The sequence below is a fragment of the Schistocerca serialis genome, chromosome 3 (assembly GCF_023864345.2).
Source record: "Schistocerca serialis cubense isolate TAMUIC-IGC-003099 chromosome 3, iqSchSeri2.2, whole genome shotgun sequence".
Taxonomy (NCBI): Eukaryota; Metazoa; Arthropoda; class Insecta; order Orthoptera; family Acrididae; genus Schistocerca; species Schistocerca serialis.
This window is the reverse complement of record NC_064640.1, coordinates 359,266,717-359,290,601: the sequence shown is the minus strand read 5'-3', so window position 1 is coordinate 359,290,601 and position 23,885 is coordinate 359,266,717. Positions and strand designations below refer to the sequence as shown.

Genomic DNA, 23,885 nt, shown 5'->3' with positions numbered 1-23,885 from the left:
AAAGTCGCAGTTAAGATTTCTAAAGGGTTCTGATATTGAGAAGGCTATCTACAGTTACAGTGAAACTATACTTAATTCATTGGACAAAAACTTGCAGACAACTGGTATATTTTGTAATCTGTCAAAGGCATTTGACTGTGTAAATCACAATATCATTTTAAGTAAATTAGTACATTATGGTGTGACAGGAAATGCTGCAAAATGGTTCAAATCTTATATCTCTGGCAGGAAACAAAGGGTGTTATTAGGCAGGAGACATGTATTAAGCTATCAGACATCATCCAACTGGGAACTAATTACACGTGGGGTCCCACAAGATTCCATCTTAAGTCTCTTACTTTTTCTTGCGTTTATCAGTGACGTTTCATCAGTAACATTACTAGATGCCAAGTTTGTTTTGTTTGCCGATGACACAAACATTGCAATAAATAGCAAATAAATGTAGTCTTAGAAAGATCGGCTAATAAAATGTATATTAGTCCTTTCACTTCAGGTTATAGCCTTCAGCAAATTTACACATTTCCATGATGAAAGCCTGTTGCATAACGCAGTCTTATGATCAATCATAGATGTACAGAAAAAAAAATAATTTTACAGCACCAATGGTACACACTGTTTGTGCTGACATCATTCAGTACTCTGTAACTACAGTGTATTTAGCAAATTTCAGCAAGTAACATGGAATCAAAGAATAGAAGGGAATATATAGTGGTGTAGTGCAGACTATGATATATTGTACAGAAGTAGGTAAATGCAATAATATAAAGTTTTCCCAGTACTAATGCAGAACATTGCTTGAAAATGTGTGGCAATTCAGTGACTCTTCCTGTCCTTGGTATGTGACCAAACATATGGTCCATCATTCATTCCCTCTGAATTTCTCTCAGTAGAATCTCAGTAAAAGACTTTTGACCTTCTCAGCCCTCATATAAGAACCAACTCTTTACTCAGTTTATAACTATCATGAGTTATATTTTCAATATAATTTTTATTACACTGTCCCAGAAATCACTTTTTCACTATAGTATCCTATTACCAACAATCAAATGAGTCATTCTGTTGTCTATTTCTGACTCTGATAATTTGTTTCATTAGTGAATTTATTTATATCTTTCCTTTACAATTCTGTTGTCTAAGTGGTTTTCAAACTAGACCTTAACTTTATAGTTGTTGGGTCTGTTGGTCTAGTGGCAATGCATGCACCTGAAAACTGACTGGTCAAGGCTTCAAATCTCAGTTGGACCATGGATTTCTCAGTCTTTGTTTTAAATTAGCCTTCACCTCTCAGTGATTTGACGAGTCACCAGAAACAACATGCAGTTTGGATTCCACATTAAACTGTAGGTCCCCTTTCCCCTCTTGAATAACTGATGTATGTCAAGGACATGTAAGTAGCTGAAGTGATGACAGATTGAAAGACTTGCTCCAGGCCATTGACCTGCACCAAATTATTATTATTCTTTTATAGCTGCCATCTACCTCTTAGTTAGTATCAACATGTTGACATACAAATCTCATCTACTGAATCTCACCGGTTCCTGTTTCATAACCTGTCTATTTTATCTCTGTTGTCCTAAAGTTTCTGTCTGATTTATCCTCTCTTATTATCAAAATTTCTTCATATAACCCATTTCTATAGGATGGTACATGCTATAAATTTTGATATTTAAATCTTGATATTACATCAACTTGGCTGTAACAATCCATTTCTTCTGTAAACACTGTGACTTTTCTTTATTGATGTAAAGATGCACCTATTCTTGAATGGTGCAGTAGCCACCAGAAAGATCGCGGGAGGTGCACATCGACATGGACAGTAGTTGCCACAAGTAGAGTCTCGTCCACCAGAGGGCACGCGAGAATTCGGACACGACCTCTGCCACCGTAACAACAACAACAACTCAGGCAGCATGGGCCGTGCCCAGTCAGTCAACATCAGGCATGCCTAGGACACAGTCCCAGTCTACGCTAAGTGAAGTGCAACGTAAACGTGAACAGTGTTACTACACAATTGGCAATGAGTAGGGTCGTTCTTTCGCGTGTTGCGTCATTGTTCAGGTTTCGCAGCTTCTCCACGGCATGGAGGATTTAGTGCGGGTTTTGGTTGAGCAGCAGACGGAGCTCATGGCCACCATGAAACAAGTGCTTCCGGAATTGCTCTCCACGCAGTCTGCTCCAGCGCCGTTCCCTCCTCCCTTTCCCCCGTATGACGAGACGGCGGAGGATTGGGATGCATATGAACATCGCCTTTGGCAGCATTTCCAGGTGTTTCATGTTGCCGATGTGGAGGTATGTCGTGCTCTCTTCTTGTCTTGGATATCTCCCTCGCTGTATCAAGTTTTGTGGCAGCTAGCGCCGTTGCAGGAACCCTCGTCCTTGTCTTTTGATGCATTGTGTTCATTGCTGTCTTCATATTATCGCCGCCGCATGCATGTTGTGGCGGCTAGGGTCGAGTTCTATCAATGCAAGAAACAGCCCCATCAGTCTTACCGGGCGTGGGCTGCTACCCTGCACGGTCTTAGTCGCAAGTGTCATTTTGTCACGGAGTAGTCGCGAGAGTCATATGCCCACGTTATGGTACGCGACGTCATTGTTCGTTCGGCTCCTGATAGGGAGGTCCAGCAACGGGTCCTGCAGTTAGAAGACCCTTCCCTTGAGGAAGTCCAGTCCATTGCTCAATCGTATGAAGTCTCTCATGCCGCAGGTCAACATTTGGAAGCATGGTGCGACATCGCGGCAGTTCAGGACGGCGCGTCTGCGTCCACTGCTTCCGGGGTGGATGACGTGCGAGTGGTACAATCCAGCCATTAAGGTCTCTCCCGCACGGCGCGTAAACAGAATTCCGGCTGCCGGCCCGCGTTGCCATCCTGTGCGTCATCCTATATACATCACGATCGGTCGGAGTGCCCTCAGCATTGGGCCGTTTGTCACATATGTAATAAAAAAGGTAACAGCCTCAAAAGAATCGAAGGAAGCAGGTACAGAGGACATGGACGTTGACATTCAGGAAGTTTCATCGGGCCAGGCTCCCGATGCATCAGGACGCAAACTCTTTATCAAGGTGTTGGTTTGGTCGCGCCGGTTACAACTGCAAGTAGATACGGGCGCAGCAGTTTCGTTGTTGAATGCACAAACTTATTCCGACCTTGGATCGCCCCCGTTGGCGCCAGTTTACCGGTGTCTACGTGATTATGGTAAACAGTTCATTCCCGTACTGGGTCAATTCACTACCGACATGACTTACAAATCAGTCACTCGGCCTATTACTTTTATTGTTGTCTGTGATGCGAGCTCCGCTAACATTTTTGGCCTGGATGCCTTTCAAGCTTTCGGTTTTTTTATCGCTGACACCATACAGTTGGTCTCCGAAGACGTTCCCTATCAATCATTGGAATCTTTGATCTCAGACTTTCCGGATATCTTTGAGGAGGGCCTGGGGCGTGTTTCAGATTTTGAAGCTCACTTAATGTTGAAGGCGTTGGCTCGCCCATGTTTTCTACGCGTGAGACAGATCCCCTTGGCTCTCCGCCCTCAGGTAAAGGAAGAGCTAGACCGGCTGACAGCCCTAGGGGTCGTTCTTCCCATTTCTTCTAGTGAGTGGGCTTCACCCCTCGTTATTGTAAGAAAGCCCTCGGGAAAATTATGTCTTTGTGGCGATTTCAAGGCCACCATTAATTCCCAATTGGTGGTGGACACCTATCCTTTGCCTCGTGCTGATGAACTGTTCTCCGCCATGGCGGGAGGCCAATATTTTTCGAAAATCGATCTTTCGGAGGCTTATCATCAGATACCACTTGATGAGGACTCCAAACGGCTGGCGGTCGTCAACACCCCGTTTGGCCTTTACCAATACCAGTGGTTGGCCTTCGGAATATCCAGTGCCCCGGCGATATTCCAGCGTTATCTTGAGCACGTCACATCGACAATCCCTCATTGTATTAATTACCTGGATGACATAATTGTCACAGGCCGCAGCACGAAGGAACACTTGCACAACCTTCACACCCTCTTTCTTAAATTCAGGTCTGTGGGCTTGCGTTGCAACCTGCATAAGTCAAACTTCTTCCAACCGTCCATTGAGTATGTGGGCTACACCAGTTCTCGGCACGGCGTCCAGCCACTAGGAAGTTTGGTCCAAGGTATCGTCGACCTTCCTCGGCCCGCTTTGCTGAAAGAGTTACAAGCTTTTTAGGCAAGATAGCCTATTACCACCGGTTCATTCCCAGGGCTTCCACCATAGCCCGCCCCCTGTACTGCCTTCTGCGCAAGGGTGTTCCTTTTGATTGGTTGCCTGCATGCGAGCGAGCGTTCACCTCGTTGAAGGGCCTCCTCACGTCAGCGCCTTGTTTGGCTACTTTTTACCCCCATAAGCCGTTGGTCCTGGCTACAGATGCTTCGCAGTATGGGGTGGGGGCGGTCCTGGCCAATCGCAATGCAGATGGTTCCGAGCAACCACTGGCGTTTGCGTCTAAAACTCTTAGTCCCGCACAGGCCCATTACTCCCAGGTGGAAAAAGAGGCTTTGGCCATTGTCTACGCTGTTACCAAGTTTCACCCTTTCTTGTATGGCACGAAGTTTCAGTTAATCACTGACCATAAGCCGTTAATATCGTTATTTGGCCCCGCCTCTCAGATTCCGGATAGGGCGGCCCACAGACTACAGCACTGGGCCTTGTTTCTCTCTAAGTACCATTATGACATTCATTTTCGCCCTACCGGACAGCATGCCAACGCCGACGCTCTTTCCCGTCTTTCGATGGGCCCGGATCCTACATTCGATCGAGAGGAGACTATGTGGTTTCATTTGGATGTGGCGTCCCACCAAGCGGTTGATGGCTTCCCGATCACTAGTTCTCGAGTCGCCAGGGAAACGGCAGCTGACCCGGTTCTCCGGCAAGTTGTTCACCTCATTCAGTGGGGGTGGTCATCCCGCCCTCCAGGCCGGGCCTCTTACCCTCTACGTAATTATTTTATTCCACGAGACTGCCTCTCGGTCTTGGATGGAGTTCTCCTTCTGGCTACTGATGATACAGCTCCTCACGTGGTTGTTCCTGCAAGTTTACGAAGGGAGGTCCTCACGTTATTTCATGCAGGGCACTGGGGTGTTTCCCATACTAAAACCTTGACTCGCAGACATGTGTACTGGCCTGGTATTGACAGAGAAATTGAGCACTTGGTGGCCGCCTGTTCCCAGTGTGCAAGCCAACAGGCATCTCCCAGGGCAGCGTTCTCTTCATGGCCGCCGGCAACCCAAGCATGGGAACGTGTTCACATTGATTTTGCGGGCCCATTTCTCAATGGCTTTTGGCTCATTGTCATTGATGCTTATTCCCGATTCCCATATGTGGTTTGCTGCTCCTCAACCACTTCAGAAGTTGCAATCCAGGCACTAGCAAAAATCTTTTCTGTGGAAGGTCTGCCAATCATCCTGGTCTCAGACAATGGACCACAGTTAATTTGCAGACCTTTCAGGATTTTTGTAGGCGCTTCGGTATTCGGCACGTTTGTTCTCCCCCCTTCCATCCACAATCGAATGGGGAAGCCGAGCACATGCTGCGGAACTCTGATATTTTTTTAAGTACTTGATGGTAATCATGTGTTGAAATTGGTAATACCGAAGTGAAAGATGAAATAAAGAACGTTCAACTTTAAACAGCCAAAATTGCAAAATGTTTATAAACATGAAAAACAACTAATGTAGTTGAAATACAGAGGATAACTTCTCAATAGTGCTATATCATAAGAAGACAATACATACATCCTGAATATCAAACAAAAATATATTAAAAAATACTGTGGTGAACCTAAAAATATTTCTTATGTGGCCTATGTAGCAGTAATGTAATGCATGTACTACATTAATACATGTAATACATTAAGAAAAACATTATCTTTCAAATACTATTGGCTTGGAAGGTAAGTACTGACATGTTAATTATTCCAGTTAACTAATTTACCAACATACTTCAAAAATATATGAAACTTCCAGGTGATGCTCCTGAGTCCCTATCAGTCAATGCTGTACACATGGGATGACCCTACTAAAGAAAGATACCTCTATTGGAATATCTACAATAAGAAGTCTAAGGGATTCCTAGCTGAATTTCATAAGGTAAAAATAACATATTATTTGTAGAGGAACTACTGTCATCTACCAAAATTTTTGGAGTTATTTTTGTTGTTGTCACCAATGAGTATTCCAGTTAATCTTAAGTTATTTATTGTTTGTTAGTTATTTATTACTTCATAGTGGCACCATGATGTACCACATAGTAACAGAACATGCCACCACACTGAATAAATAATGCAGGCCCATGAAGAAAAAGCTTTTATAATGAATGTTGCTTATTTCATCCATTTTTTCTGTAAAAACAACAATAATAATAATACTAGTAATAATGATATGAAACCAAAATATTGGTAGCAGTAGTAGTGCTAGTTAGTATGTATCATAACTCATAACTCCTAAGACAAGCTCTTTATCTGTTCTTCGTTTTGTGCAAGACTCTTGTGCATCTGTCAAAAATAAATAAATAAATAAATAAATAAAATAAAATAAAATAAAAATAAAAAAATAAAATAAAAGAACCTGTTACCTCTTTCACATAATAATTTACCAGTAGACCTAATGGGACAGCTTGGTAAGGACTTACCTAAAGGTGGAGAACATTTCAAATATCTGCTTGACAAGTGTTCTCTTGTACTGGAAATGGAAAAGAAAAATGGCATGTTTTTTTTTGGATCTGACTTTCTAAAAATAAAATTTGATTGCTACTTTGAACAAAAATGGACTGTGTCGAAGACTGTACACTTAAATATCACCTGCTGATAGATTTTAAAAACCCGATTGACTTAATCCTAGTTCAATCCATCCTTTGGCTGTAAGTCCTACTTGCAGCTGACTGTAGAAGTGATCACAGTATTCTGTCCATAAAAAGATGGATTAAGCTCATATCCACCAAGAAGAGCAGAGAAAGACAACTAAGACTCACAACCAAGGAAGCTCTTTGGAAATTCGGTGAGCTTGTAAGACTAAGAAAGAAGGAGGTTGTTTCCTTATGAGATCTGAGATCAGAATGACCACAAATAGGAAAAAAATACTTGGATGTCACAGTTGAAACTAAATTTAGTTGAAGAGAGAAGCAATCTGAAAGAAACTGGATCCTCACTGCCTGGATCCAGACAGATATAAGAACCTGTGTAGAGAAATAAGTCTAATTGCAGAAAGGACAGGTCACTCTTCATTATTAGTATCTGTACTGTGACAGGGGAACATCATAATCACAGTCAAGTGTGTGATCTCTTCAAGAAACCCAGTAGCATCACCAGTGAATTTAATCCTTATATGTGGGTTGTAGATGCTGAGAAAGGCACACTATTGGAGACAAAAAGGTGCTGTTGCAAGTTAGAAACAGAACTGAGAAAAGTTGTATTCTGGAATTAATGACAGTACAGACAGTCAACCAATTGAGCAATTTACACTGGAACCTACAATATTATGCAGAAAAATAGAGAATGAAGTTCAGCATCTGAAGAAATATAAGGTCCCTGGTCTAAACAGTATATCTGGGAATGTGATCAAAGAAGTGGGACAGGAAGGTGTTGATGTGCTGCATTCATTGTGTACAAGAATATGGGAAACTGGGTATTGGCCAGAAGACTGCTTGAAGTCTCTCTTCATCCCTGTACACCAGAAAGGGTCCACCAGGAACTACTCCAACTACTGAACTATTGTTCCTATATCCCACACAAGCAAAACTTTGCACTAAATCTTGAAGCAGGGTTTGAAGTAATATATTCAGCCTCACATATCCACAGGACCAGCAGGTTTTGTTGATGGAAAAGGAGCTCATAAATAGAATCATGACATACAACCAATAATCAAGAAACCATGAGAGGTCTGTGTTCCTGTTTTCTTGGAAAGCATTTGATTCTGTTGTATGGAAAAAGTTGTGACAGGTGCTTGCAGAGTTTTGCATCACACTATGTAGCAGTTCAGCCTACTTTGATTATTTCTTCATTTATATTCCTCGGTGTTGATGTACTGCGTTGCTACACTGGCTGAAAAATGGGTTGTGGATTCCAACACTGACTACTGTAAATAATATAGCTGACAGGTGCACAGTTGCGTTTCACAGTACTTTAATTTCACTTTTCACAACCTCCTAATAATACACAGTTATATGGCCAGTGCACTATTGTTTAACTTTCGATAAGCCTCATTCATAGTTTGCAGGCAAACCTCCACATACTGCTACACTAGTTTTCTGTTGAACACCTGTGAGCAGTAAAACCTCTTTAGTGTCACTTCTAGAGAGTTTATACCTATGTTGATGAAGATTCCTTTTAATTCTTCCAAGATGCCTCTGCTGAACAATCCTGTGAGCAATATATGTTGCTAATGTGTTCCTTCAACAGGTGGGTCTTGATTCCAGGGCAAATGTCTACTGTGGAATTTGGCACTACCACATTTTTAGCAGAGAGTCATGTAAAATTCTTTTTTTGTCATTTTTTCATTGTTACAGATGTATTATGAACACTGGTCCCTGTTTCTATGATAATATTCTGAGTGGTTTGGTCTGCTTGCTGCTAGAAAGTCTGACCTATTCTTAGTCTGTTTTGAGTTTTGGTATAAGTATGTCGGAGTAGTTTGCAACATTTACCCGGACAGGATAGAGAGTCACATATTCTAAACACCCCTTGTATGTCTTCCATACACAGTCACCTACACTTGTAGCTACAGAATTGTCAAAGTCTATGTTTCAGGTTTCACTCCAAATCATTTCAGAGAACAATGCTAGAGTTTCATTGAAATTTTGTGAGCAAGACTGGTTACTTTCACTTGCTTTGCCAGGCATCGAAAGGAACTCAGGCAATAGGTACTGTTTGTTGTACCATGAGCAACAATGTGTATTTGGTTGCAATCTTCAACATCAATATTTGCAAGGCTGGATGCTTCAATAAGTTGACCAGTTCCCTTGGCACACACACTCACTACACAAGGTTCTCTTTCCTATCCGTGGCTTAGTTTCCCTAACAGATATCTACTTTGGCCAACTTCTAATAGTCTCTCCCTGTGACCTGTATTGACCTGACACATAATGTAGAAAGCTTTCCTAAATGTGAACTCTATCACAATCAGTTAGGCTTTCTTTCAGATACACATAGCTCTTTATTCCTTTTAGTAGCATGGATAGGTGTTGTACTAGGGTCTCCACTTAAAATGTTTCCTATGTTCGACACATGTAGTGCTGCCACTGAAATGCCACTCGTTATCAAGTGGATAGGCAAATTGCAATTTTTTCCTCCATTTTGAGAGAAAGCATCATCTGTGGGAGAAGATAATATTTGAGGTGTTTTGAACATATGAAGTGTGTTTTTAAGTGTAGTTATTCACACCCATTGCATTAGCTTTCAACTGCACATAATTTCAGCCAACTCATTCTGAGCCTGGGAATAGCATTTGCACTGGGACCCATTCTAAATTAGATTTACAAATATACATTAGCACTTTGATGTAGGAAAACACAGCCATAATCTATGCAATTACTGTATCAAATATTACATGCCTTAAGAAACCTTTGAAAATTAATAAATAGAAGTCTGATACTTAAGCTAATTAAGGATACTGTTAACAGCTATAGCTCTAAATGTTCTGAGAAATAATTCCAAGAATATTCATCTTCATGTAATGCAGTCAATGAAAATAAAGGAGGAAACCATAATAAAGATACAGATGGGCTTTCAAGTTCTTACTTCCAGTAACAAGCCACCTGATCAAGAACAGCTGTACCTGAACATCAAAAGCAAAAGTTTGCCTGACTTGTACCACACATTCATAATCAGAAACCTACTCTGTATTGGCTGTAAGGGTAAACCACAGCCTCAGTGGTGTGCCTCAAAAAATTGCCTTATAGTGACTCTGAAGTGTGATCCTGCAGAAAGAAAATGTAATGTATGCCTCACTTCATGACCCACTTGGGCAGAAGCATAGACAATCAGAGAATATATGGTCAGGAAAGTATTATATGTAAAGCTACTGCAAGCGAGTATGTCAAAGGAAGAATGGCATGTGATGTTACAACTGGAGAACAACCTTGCTGTTGTAGTGTTACAAGCTTACATGAGCATCATCATAATATTAAGAACATGGTGCACTATGATGCTAAAATGAGGGATCTCCTCAATGAGCAATTGGCAATTGATCAAAGTACCCAGACCTCTTTATGTACTGCAGAACTATCAGACATCATGAGATGCAGACCCATCAGTATAAAAGGATGTGGAGAGTACTGTATTGTTAGTAGAAAAGCAATGACAGCAGATTGAGTTGTTTAGGGAGCTCAGTGAATTTGAATGTGGGCTACACATTGGATGTCACCTGAGTAACAAATCCACCACGGACATTTTAACCCTTCTAGGGTTGCCCAACATGACTGTTGGTGATGTGACCAAGTAGGACTCATGTACCAAAGGTCAGGGACCATCAAGCATTGCAGAGGATGCTTGTAAAGTCACATGAAATCAGCTGAAGGAAACACTCCTGAATTCCACAGTGCTACCAGTTGTTGAGCAAGCACAATGACTGTGAATAGGAAGTTAAAAAGAATGGAATACACTGGTTGAGCATTTCTCATGTGCCACACATGTCTATAGAAACAGAAGTACACCTGTTGTATGGCATTTATTGTGATGACTGGTTTCAGCAAATTACTTTGCCGTTATCAGGTCTGTAAAGCATGGCTCAACATATTCAAGCACACTGGGATCCGATGTAAAAGAGTGTAATACAATTTAACTTAAACATGGACTATACCATGGAATATACATTTCACTGCATCTTGATCAAATGCATATTGTATCATATCATATCACAGAACAATATTTTGTGAACAGGAGAACAACAGTATATTAGTAAGTCAAGCATAAAATAACTAACACATAAAGCAACATATGTAGTGCATGGATTGTACAAGCTCATGTTCATACATTAGCAGAATGAAGACCATGATTCTCAAGTAAACACCATAGACATTTCAACCAGCCACCAGGTGGTACTGTAGTACTTACTAGTTGCAAACAAATCACATCGTGTTGTATGAAGTGTAAAGACAAGCCAATGATCCAAAAATGTTTCACTGCTGACATACAATAAATAATCCAAATCAGAGTATGTAATACTTATTTTGTTATAATAATTTAAATTAATATTATATAAAATTTAAAAGCACCTTTTTTTAAAAAAAAAAAAAAAAAAAAAAAAAGAAGAAGGAAAAAACGTAACAGGAAGCATTGTACCTTCAATACACAAGTAATGAAGTCAGTCATATGGCATGTTTATGTTACAAAAACAAATACAGAAAAAATATAAGTACCATAATATGCAGTGATACCTCATTGTAGTTAAGCAAACATGAACTACAAAGAGAACATAAAGCGTCCCACTAGATAATGTCAAACACATACCACGCATATCTGTAGTCAGTGCAAAGCAATGCTTGAGTTGGAGTAAAGAGCAAAGGCACTGGACAGTGGATCACTGGAAATGAGTGGTTTGAAGTGATGAATCATGGATATCCTGTGGAGGGTTTGAGTTTGGCAGATGGCTGGAGAGTACTGCCAACCATCTTGTGTAATGCCAACAGTCAACTATGCAGTTTTGAGTGTCTTTTTCATGATTATGGGGTGGTCCTCTTATTCTGCTGAAGAAAACTCTAAATGTAGAATGATATGAATACATATATGAATACAACTGAGTGAGGTGGCGCAGTGGTTAGCACACTGGACTCACATTCTGGAGGACGGCGGTTCAATCTCGCGTCCGGCCATCCTGATTTAGGTTTTCCGTGATTTCCCTAAATCACTCTAGGCAAATGCTGGGAAGGTTCTGTTGAAAGAGCATGACCGACTTCCTTCCCCATCCTTCTCTAATCCGATGAGAATGATGACCTCGCTGTCTGGTCTCCTCCCCCAGACAACCCAACCCAACATTTTACTGCATTGTGTATTGCTTACAGTCGAGGAAGAGTTTGGAAATGATGATTGTATCAGTGTGGCAATGCACCATGTCATAAAACAGCATTATGAGGTAATGATTTGTAGACAGTGACATTCTTGAAATGGGCTAGCATGCCCAGTAATCTGATCTGTGCACAATGGAACACTTTTGACATGAGTTAGAATGCTGACTTTGCTCTAGATCCCAGCATCCAGCATCACTAAGTTGCTTGGTTTTGGCTCTTGAGGAAGAATAGGTTGCAATTTCTGCATAGTCATTCAGACACCTCATTGAAAGTATCTTCAATAGAGTTAAAGCCATCAAATGGTGGAGGGTGGTCACACCGTATATTAATGTCCACTAATAGGTGTATGGATACTTTTGATTGGATAGTATACAGTAACCACAAACTTCAATCAGTCACTCTGATGATGTATGAGGGGTGGAATAAAATGTAAATGGATCATTCTATCTACCATCGGAGTTAACTCCTGATGTAACCAAAACCTGTAGAGAAAACCTTAGTTCATTTGTATTTAAGTTCCCCAATTATACTGTTATAGTTGAAGGAGACTTTAATTAGGAATATTTTACATCTAATGGCAGCAAACAGACATGTCTTCTTTGAGGATGTTCATATTGAAACTGCTAACATTGACCATGACATGGTTGTGGCAACAACGATTACCAAAGTACAAAGGGCAACTAAAGCAAGTAGAAAGATACATATGTTCAGTAAACTAGATAAAAAAGCAGTAATGTGAAATATCAATAAGGAACTTGAAACTTTTAGCACAGGACAGGAGTGTGGGGAGGAGCTATTGCTGAATTTTAAAAGAATATTTGACCATACACTAGATAGATATGCACCCAGTAGAACAGTTCGTAATGGGAGGGACTCTTCATGGTATACAGTCACTGTAAAGAAACTTCTAAAGAAACAGAAATTACAATTCTATGGTCTAAATGGAACAGCATATGAGTGGTTTAAGTCATATCTATGGAACAGGAACTAAAAAGATTCTTTATATGGCTTAAGTGATTTACAGAAGTTTCCCACTTCATCTAACATTTGGTGTTCCACAGGGTTTGATCATGGGTCCATTTTGTTCTTGATATATGTGAATTACCTCCCTTCTTACCTGAAACAATAAGCTAAACTGACACTGTTTGCTGATGATACAAGCATCAGTATTAATCCAATAAAAGAAACTCCAGTAGAAAATGATAAAATAATGTCTTTGAAAAAGTTATTGATTGGTTTTCTGTGAATAGGCTTGCTGTGAACTTTGAAAAAACACAGTACATCCAATTTTCTACTGCAAGTGGTACAGTTCTTTCTATAAATATAACACATCAACAAAAGTCAGTCGCCAGGGTAGAGCATACTAAGTTTTTGGGCGTGCATATAGATGAGAATCTTAATTGGAAAATTGATATTTTAGATCTCCTAAAGCGACTAGGTTCAGCAACTATTGCAATTAGATTAATTTTGAGGATATAGAAATTTTGAGGGTATAGAAATTAGCAAGCTAACATACTTTGAATACTTTCACTCTCTGATGTCATATGGAACAATATTTTTTTTTTTTTAGGGGGGGAGGTATAACTGAACACTTAGGCAGAAAGTATTCACTGCACAAAAGAAAGTGATTAGAATAATGTGTGGGGCCCATAGTCGCACATCTTGTAAGCATCTGTTTAAAAGGTTAAGAATTCTTACAACACCCTCACAGTAGAGTTGGGTTGGGTTGTTTGGGGGAAGAGACCAAACAGCGAGGTCATCAGTCTCATCGGATTAGAGAAGCATGGGGAAGGAAGTCAGCTGTGCCCTTTCAAAGGAAACATCCCAGCATTTGCCTAGAGCGATTTAGGGAAATCATGGAAAACCTAAATCAGGATGGCCGGACGCGGGATTGAACCGTCGTCCTCCCGAATGCGAGTCCCTCACCGTAGATTTACTCATTAATGAAATTTGTTCTCAGCAATGTGGACCAGTATGAAAACAACAGTGACATTCATGATTATAATACCAGAAAAAAGAAAGACTAACCTTATCCTCTACATAATCTATCTTTGGCATAGGAAGGGGTAAAATATGCTGCTGTAAAACTTTTTGATAAATTGAAACTCCCATTTCCCACCCAAGAATGCTATTCTGACAATGTATTCCAAGAGGCTCTGTAGATTCTGGGAAAGAAAGCGATATATACAGTCCTATAGAACCTTCCAGACAGCATATGTGATATGCATAGATTTCTCACATTGTAGAGATTTTTTTTTGGCTATAACCTAGGGTCTTTTTCCAGAAAGAAACTTCAGTTTGCCACCCAAGGGTGCTATTCTAACAATGTGTGCATAGAGCCTGTGTAGAGTTTGGGAAATAATAATATAGGTATGGTCCTGTAAAAGCTTTGCAACAGTATATGTGACATGCTTACATTTCTCGCATGGTAGAGTTTTATCTGTCAGTGATAAAGATCTGAGTCTGAGTCACAATAAATCACACATTATTAATCTGTTAAACATTCGTGATAAAAATTCATTTTGTATTTCATCGTGTTTTAATTTTATGTAGCCAGACAGTTTTGAGCAATTATATGCAGCAAGGTAAGAGGCATTTGTTTATTATCTGTCAAACAGGATGGTTATGGTCAAGAGCGTGTGAGTTTTCATACAATCAAACAGCCTTGTGTCACTCCCAGCACTCCGACAGTCACTGCTAAATTATCAGCTAGCTTCAAGAGACTTTCGCCAAAGTCATCTGTGCAAGAAGGCAGCAGCAGTGATGATACAGGATCTGAAGAATCTGATGAAAGGGAGCAACATGTAAGTTAAGGCATGCTTTACAATATTCTTCATGTTTTCCAGTTATTTACATTTTGAAAGAGAGATATTCTGTATCATATTAAAATGTGTTTTTAAATGTTTATATTTCAAATGGTATAGTTAGAAGATTATATCAGACTGACATTTCAACTGCCGTCTGAGGGTGAAGTCATTGCTGAGTGATATTATACCTTAACAGCAATGCATGATGAGATGCACTATCATAGAAAGAATTTCTTATATACACTTTATTTACATAACTTATCAGTATACCGCCATCTCCCAGTGCTGTTAATCACTGCATACATTAATGTACTCTGATTGATGTATTTGAGAGATCTGTTAGTTAAATTTCCCCATTTTATTAAGATTTTGAGGATGACATACCTATATGATATGCCTGTTTTACATTGCCTGTGAATATATATTAGTGCCAAGATTCCTATATTTGCAGGTGCCGATCTTTTGTCCTGTTTCCATTTTAAGTGAACTGATAGGATCAGTGTGATATTTGAAAATGACCACACCTGCACTGCAGTTTGAAATGTTTCATTCAGGATCGTCTCTTGGCATCATGGTATTTTACTGCTAGTGTGGGCTATTCACCCCCCAGTTTTGCAGTTGGATTCTGATGTGATCTCATTGGTTATGCCAGTAGTGGAATCTGGTATGATGTCATTGTTGCAGGGTCTAAAAGTATTCTACAAGCATGTCCTTGTAACTACCAATCAGTCTTATTACAGACCAGCTGTAACAGAGTAATGCAGCAGTAACCGGCTGTGAAGTTTATATTTAGAGATATAAAGGAAGCAAGATTAGAGTTGAACATCATGTCAACAGTGAGGTCATTGGAGATTCAGTACATGCTTTGATTGAGGAAAATAATGGAGGAAGAACTGGCTGTGTCCTTTTTGAAGAAACCATGTATTATTAGCATTTCTTTAATAAGTGCCAGAAAATATTCAGTATATGCATTTATTATCATCCATCATCATCTCAGATAATAGGCTCTAATAGTGCAGACTAAATAAATAATACACTATAGGCAATGAAAATTTGTATATTCCAGGGTCTGCATGCACCATTCTATACAAGAGGTTGCTTGTTTTTGTGTATCAATGATGTTAATGTGAGAGTGAAAATTAAGTTCATCCCGTAGGTACACCTATAATTAATAGCTAGGAAATAAAGTTTAATTAACATATCGGATATTTACTGAACTGATCTTTGGAATCTTATTTAGTGATAACTTTCCATGCAGAATGAAGGAGGTCATTTTATTTACTGCAGTTGTTAAAATGTTGTACATGCACTAACACCCCACTCTATACACGAGACTCTTCACAGTCAATGTTTTCCAATGTTGCTGTAGACTCTCCAGAGGCCATAGGCAGTAATTATCCAAGCTGAGTCTACATTTCTGTAACAGGTCAGACATCACTGCCCAGTTTTGTAAATAAATACTGTAACTATCTACATGAAAATTTAAGTACAATATATGGGTATTTTTGTCGATTTTGTGCAAAATTTTGAATACCTCTTGTTGATATGATGTGGACCCCCAATTTATGCCTTCTTATAAGTGCGTAGTATGATTCCATCCTCTTCCCCATTGTTATATAAATAAGAAAACTCTGTAATTAGATCCTGGGATCATGAGCTCTTCAAACTGCTGTCCTGGTCATTGTCAGCTTTTCAGACCTTCAAGCCTCTGATTCTCATTCAAATAGTTTCTCAATGGACCTGACACTGCTAAGTGCATCCATTGCAGTCCACCCACCAAACTGAATATTTACCGTGTGCCCTCCTCTGGCAGTCAGACACTCTGACTGCTTATTCTTCTCAGTATTCTAATAATTTTGGACCTTTTGTTGTAGGTTTTTAATTATTATTCTGTAGGATATCTTTCTCAACATTTTTGTACTGACTGCACACGTTATAAAAGTGTATGTATATATGTATGTATGTATGCTCCATAGCTCCTTCTAAACCACTGGATCAGTTTCAAAGAAACTTGGTAGCTTATCTCTTACTGCCTGTATAGAACCACTGTGTGGGTAAGAACCACGTACCTCTTGAAGCAGTGGGGGTGAGAAAGAAGCATAGCTCACTGTGTGCCTTGTGTGTTAACTGCATGGTCTGTGTCGCCTTGCCACGGTTCATGCCTCATAACCCTGTTACATCACCTCATTCAAACTCAGTGAGTTGTTGATAATGGTGTCTTTGTTGCTGTAAAGGCATTCTTGACTAACATCAACTCACCACATCCAGGCTCAAAGGTAATGAATGATCACAACCATTACAGCATTTATTTAAAGCAAATTTGATTTGCATCCTCATAGCGGCAGCACTAGCACAAATCTTATGCGACTGGCATGAAATTTGATTAGACACATCTTTCATATGTAGGAACATGCCTACCAACTTTCAGTTATGTTGCATAACTCTTTCCTGATTTTGTTATTTTTTTTCCACCAGTGTAGCAAATGTAGCAGTCATGGTCAACTCAAAATGATGTACATATCACATTTCATTAAATTATTTTTAATGTATTACACGGAAAATTTGGCAATGAGATACTGACAGTTTGGATACCTCATACATTCATTTTTTTCTTCTTTCAAATTACTTGCAAAATAAAGCCTAGATTAAGTAGGACGCATACTATCTTGCAAATATGTTTACCTTATGCAAGCCTTCTTATGAACACATTTTTAAACCCCTTCCTGTACTGTTTGAATTTGTAATTGTGACTCTCCTTCATCTGTATGCCAAGGCACTGCATAAAGGTAAATGTGTATGACTTACATGTTGTGGGTGCTGAAATAATTCAACAACTGCACTTCAAAATTTGTACCAGTCTGGTACTCGAACACGGATGCTCTGTTTCTCTAGAATGGTTGCCTTAACTGCCCCTGCCACCCAGGCATGATTACCATTCATGCAATTTCCCAAGTGCTGCTCACCACTAATGCTATGACCCTGTTCATTTTCCCTATTGTTCATAGCCTCACTGTATTCCTGCAAGGGACAAATGATGGCATGCATCTGCATTGAAATAGTTCTATGTTCCACAATTCGTATCTATTCATTTGCATGTCTGTTCTATCAGACATATCCAAAAGAACAGGCACCACACATGTAATTGTATAAATAATAATTTTTTATCTGTAACTGGATCTTTTGTGCAGTGATTTCAAATATATCAGTTTAGTATGAAGTAAACTCACAATTCACACATACAGTTGCTTAAGCTGTGCTACATCATCCAGTATCTCATACACTGAAGGAATGACTGCAGTTTGACATTGAGATCATTAAGCTCACTCAGATAAAGGTGATACAGGAAACTGACCAAAGCTTTGTTCACAGAAACAAACTAGCTGTGTTCTTATGGGATTTAGGGGTAAACCTTAATCAGAATAACCGGTTAGGGATGTGAACACTACGTCTTCAGACTCAAAAGTTGTTGTCCTATCTCACTTGTTTAAACATCATCCTCTTCTCTTTTCCTTTTTACACAATTTCAAACCAGTTTCCTTGTAATGCAGAACAACATTATATTCTTGCAACAAAATTTTAGTCAATTGGTCTTTGTTATAGATTGTTACAAATCTTCATGTAATCTACATCATTTCCTGTTAGATTAGATTAGATTAGATTAGATTAATACTAGTTCCATGGATCATGAATACGATATTTCGTAATGATGTGGAACGAGTCGAATTTTCTAATACATGACATAATTAGGTTAATTTAACAACATACTTAAGTTAATATAACAACTTTATTTTTTTGTGTTTTTTGTTTTTCTTTATTTTTTATTTTTATTTTTTATTTTTTTTTTATTTTTTAAAAATTTTTTCTTTTTTTTTCTTAATTTATATCTAAAAATTCCTCTATGGAGTAGAAGGAGTTGTCATTCAGAAATTCTTTTAATTTCTTCTAAAATACTTGTTGGTTATCTGTCAGACTTTTGATACTATTTGGTAAGTGATCAAAGACTTTAGTGCCAGTATAATTCACCCCTTTCTGTGCCAAAGTTAGATTTAATCTTGAATAGTGAAGATCATCCTTTCTCCTAGTATTGTAGTTGTGCACACTGCTATTACTTTTGAATTGGGTTTGGTTGTTAATAACAAATTTCATAAGAGAGTATATATACTGAGAAGCTACTGTGAATATCCCTAGACCCTTAAATAAATGTCTGCAGAATGATATTGGGTGGAAACCAGCTATTATTCTGATTACATGCTTTTGTGCAATAAATACTTTATTCCTCAGTGATGAATTCCCCCAAAATATGATGCCATATGAAAGCAATGAGTGAAAATAGGCGTAGTAAGCTAATTTACTAAGATGTTTATCACCAAAATTTGCAATGACCCTTATTGCATAAGTAGCTGCACTCAAACGTTTCAGCAGATCATCAATGTGTTTCTTCCAATTTAATCTCTCATCAATGGACACACCTAAAAATTTGGAATATTCTACCTTAGCTATATGCTTCTGATTAAGGTCTATATTTATTAATGGTGTCATACCATTCCCTGTATGGAACTGTATGTACTGTGTCTTATCAAAATTCAGTGAGAGTCTGTTTACAAGGAACCACTTAGTAATTTTCTGAAAGACAGTATTGACAATTTCATCAGTTAATTCTTGTTTGTCAGGTGTGATTACTATACTTGTATCATCAGCAAAGAGAACTAAGTTTGCCTCTTCATGAATATAGAATGGCAAGTCATTAATATATAGTAAGAACAACAAAGGACCCAAGACTGACCCTTGTGGAACCCCATTCTTGATAGTTCCCCAGTTTGAGGAATGTGCTGATGTTTGCATGTTACGAGAACTACTTATTTCAACTTTCTGCACTCTTCCAGTTAGGTACGAATTAAACCATTTGTGCACTGTCCCACTCATGCCACAATACTTGAGCTTGTCTAGCAGAATTTCATGATTTACACAATCAAAAGCCTTTGAGAGATCACAAAAAATCCCAATGGGTGGTGTTCGGTTATTCAGATCATTCAAAATTTGACTGGTGAAAGCATATATGGCATTTTCTGTTGAAAAACCTTCCTGGAAACCAGACTGACATTTTGTTAGTACTTCATTTTTACAGATATGTGAAGCTACTCTTGAATACATTACTTTCTCAAAAATTTTGGATAAAGCTGTTAGAAGGGAGATTGGACGGTAATTGTTCACATCAGATCTATCCCTCTTTTTATGCAAAGGTATAACAATAGCATATTTCAGTCTATCAGGGAAAATGCCCTGTTCCAGAGAGCTACTACACAGGTGGCTGAGAATCTTACTTATCTGTTGAGAACAAGCTTTTAGTATTTTGCTGGAAATGCCATCAATTCCATGTGAGTTTTTGCTTTTAAGCAAGTTTATTATTTTCCTAATTTCAGAGGGAGAAGTGGGTGAGATTTCAATTGTATCAAATTGCATAGGTATGGCCTCTTCCATTAACAGCCTAGCATCTTCTAATGAACACCTGGATCCTACTATATCCACAACATTTAGAAAATGACTATTAAAAATATTTTCAACTTCTGACTTTTTGTTCGTAAAGTTTTCATTCAATTTGATGGTAATACTGTCTTCCTCTGCTCTTGGTTGACCTGTTTCTCTTTTAATAATATTCCAAATTGTTTTAATTTTATTATCAGAGTTGCTGATTTCAGACATGATACACATACTCCTGGATTTTTTAATAACTTTTCTTAATATAACACAGTAGTTTTTATAATTTTTGATAGTTTCTGGGTCACTACTGTTTCTTGCTGTCAGATACATTTCCCTTTTCCGGTTACAAGATATTTTTATACCATTAGTAAGCCATGGTTTGTTACAAGGTTTCTTACGAGTATATTTAACTATTTTCTTGGGGAAGCAGTTTTCAAATGCATTTACAAAAATGTCATGAAATAAATTATATTTTAAATTGGCATCAGATTCACGGTACACCTCATCCCAGTCTAACTGCTGTAGGCTTTCCCTGAAATTTGCAATTGTTAAATCGTTGACTGAACGTACTAGTTTGGAGGACTGTTTAGTATTGCTGAATGGAGCTATGTCATATATTGTAACTAGCTGTGCACCATGATCAGAAAGACCATTCTCAACAGGCTGAGCATTTATCTGGTTAAACTTATCTTGGTCTATAAAGAAGTTATCTATCAGTGAGCTGCTATCCTTTACCACCCGAGTAGGAAATTCAATAACGGGTGTCAAATTGAAAGAACCGAGTAATACTTCAAGGTCATTTTTCCTATTACCCTCTTTCAGAGAATCTACATTGAAGCCCCCACAAATAATAATTTGCTTCCCCCTGTCTGACAGATAGCACAACAAGGAGTCCAAATTTTTCAGAAATAGATGAAAATTTCCTGATGGGGACCTATATACAGTTACAATTATAAATGTGCCTTTATTTAATTTAAGCTCACAGGCACATGCTTCTATATGTTTCTCTACACAAAACTTTTTTGTTTCTATACTTTTTGCACAATGATAACTTTTGACATATATGGCAACTCCTCCTTTCTCCATATTTTCTCTCATTACATGTGCAGAGAGCTTATACCCACTTACATTTACCTTATCCATATCAGTAACAATGTGATGCTCAGACAGGCATAGTATATCTATTTCATTCTCAGCTTCTAAATCTTCTAAACACACCAGAAGCTCATCTATTTTATTCTTTAAACTCCCAATATTTTGATGAAATATACTTACATTATTTTTAATTATACTTTTATGAGAACCTTTCCTTATTCTAACATTTGCAGTACTCTCCTGTCTGAGTTTCTCATTGTGCTTAGGCCTAGTTCCTATACCAGTGGTCACATGGTGTTCAGAGAGGCAGATTATGTCAACTGGGTTGGGTGACTTTAATTCATCAATGCAATTACCTAGGACTGAGATACAACTTGGTGGAGATAAAATTTCTGGTGATTGGTGAAAATTTATAATTGATAGCTGTGATTGGTGATCAAATGTGCTAGAATTGTGCTGTTTAATTTCTTTCCTAAACTGAAGATTTGTTTCAATCCTGACCTCTCGTAGAACTTGACATCTTTCTGTCTTACCTATCCTAAAAAAGGTGCTGCTCCAACACCTGTAACCACTGGTATTTTACCATTCATGGCAGTGCCTCCCCCCCTTAAATTTCCTGCTACTACCCCAGCCAGTTTCCCCTTCCCTTTCCTGTTGAGATGTAGGCCGTGCCTGGTATAGTCCCACCTACTGAGATAATCAACAGGAACCACACCAATATGAGCCCCCACACCCGACCCAAGCAGCTGTTCCAACTCCAAATTAACTCTCCCAACAGAAGAGTTCAAATGAGGCCGGTCATGGTGTCTCAGGACAGATACAAATTCAACATTGGTGTGTCTCGATGCCGACGCAATCTTTACCAGGTCACACTCTATACTGTACCCAGGATCTCTGTCGATGCTGTTCCCTGGCCCTCCCACAATAACCACGGTGTCTTCCCTGGTAAATCCGTTACAGAGTGAACCTAAATCCTCTGTCACCTGATCCAGACTAGCACTTGGTTTGAAAAAATTTGTGACCTGGTATTCTGGTCCTAATTCCTCCTGCAGAAGTTGGCCTACACCTCTGGCATGAGAACTGCCTAACAACAAAACTTTCTTCCTTTTCGATGACTTTCCTACATTCTTTTTCAATTTCCTATTGAAAGTTTGTTGTGTCCTGTCTACACCTACCTCTGCTTGAGGCTCATCAGTTTCTAGCTGAAGCAACAGGTCAAACTTATTTTTGACACTCACCACAAAACTGTCAGACTTAGTTCTAGGCCTGTTCCTTCTGCTACCTGTTGCCACTTCCCACCTCTCTTTGCCCTTCTCGCTCCTTAACCTGTCCAGATCTTCCCTAGCCTGATCTAGCTCAGCCTGAAGGGCAGCAATTTTCCCCTCCTGTTCCACTATCTTCCTATCTCTGCTGCAAATCCTACATAACCACTGAGGAGCCTGATCCACTTTCTCAACACCCACGCCATTGCAGTCCCCCCAGTGAAAAAAACTACTACATCCATCACACCAAACCCCGGAACTAACAATTCTATGGCAAGTCAGGCACTTCTCACTCATGGCAAAAATAATACTTCAGCTAGAATAAATCAATTAAATTACCGAAAATCAAAAAAGACGTTACAAGAATTAAGCCTATTCACAAATGTATATAAGCAAGTTTCTGATTTAAAATTCCGCTGTTTTTCTGAGATCTGTATTAAAACAATGAAGGTATACGCTATTTATTATATATTTCACTCGATGGAATGAAAAAAAAAAAAAGGACAATTAAACGAGATACTTTAACTTTGATTCTCCAAAAACGTTACTAGAATTAGGCCTATAAACAAATGTATATAGGCAAGTTTCTGATATAAAGTTACGTTGTTTTTCTGAAATCTGTATTAAAACAATTAAGTTATTCGCTATTTACGGTAGTTTACTTATTTGTTACCGAGAAACTACTACTGTGGTAGTAGGATATCATGTGCATAACAATTATTATGTTAGACTGGAGTTTTAAAGCAAGATAAATGCAGTTAACATTTGTACTTATGTATTCACACAAGCACACACACACACACACACACACACACACACAAGAAATTAGACATGTAATTGTTTACATAAACTATTTAGTTAATATTTGTTGGGAGTGTCTTTTGCTGTCTAGGTATAAATGTAAATACTGTAGTATTTTCTGTGAGAAGCATGACATATGTAAGATTTTAAATTATTTTTGAACACTTCATTTATCCTTATCAAAAAATGGAAAATCCAGGATGGAATAATGACTACATTATGAAAAGATAGATTGCTGCACACCATAGAGAGGAGATGTTGAGTCACAGACAGGCACAACAAAAAGAGTGAAAAAACATGTGAGCTTCTGGCCATAAGGCCTCCTTCTAAAATAGACAAAACATCCACACAACCACAGACCACACACATGTAATCACTGTTTCTGGCCACTGGCCACTGAGGCAGTTACCTGTATGTTCT

At 38.8% G+C, this 23,885-nt stretch overlaps 1 protein-coding gene across 1 annotated transcript in view; it reads left to right on the top strand.

Annotated features, from left to right (window-relative positions):
- Positions 1-23,885, top strand: part of LOC126470164 (intermembrane lipid transfer protein VPS13A-like) — a 762,201-nt gene that overhangs the window by 565,832 nt on the left and 172,484 nt on the right. Inside the window, exons 49-50 of the mRNA XM_050097791.1 lie at positions 5,989-6,111; positions 14,641-14,826. Coding sequence (XP_049953748.1) covers positions 5,989-6,111; positions 14,641-14,826 — 309 coding nt within the window. The remainder of the gene's footprint in view (positions 1-5,988; positions 6,112-14,640; positions 14,827-23,885) is intronic.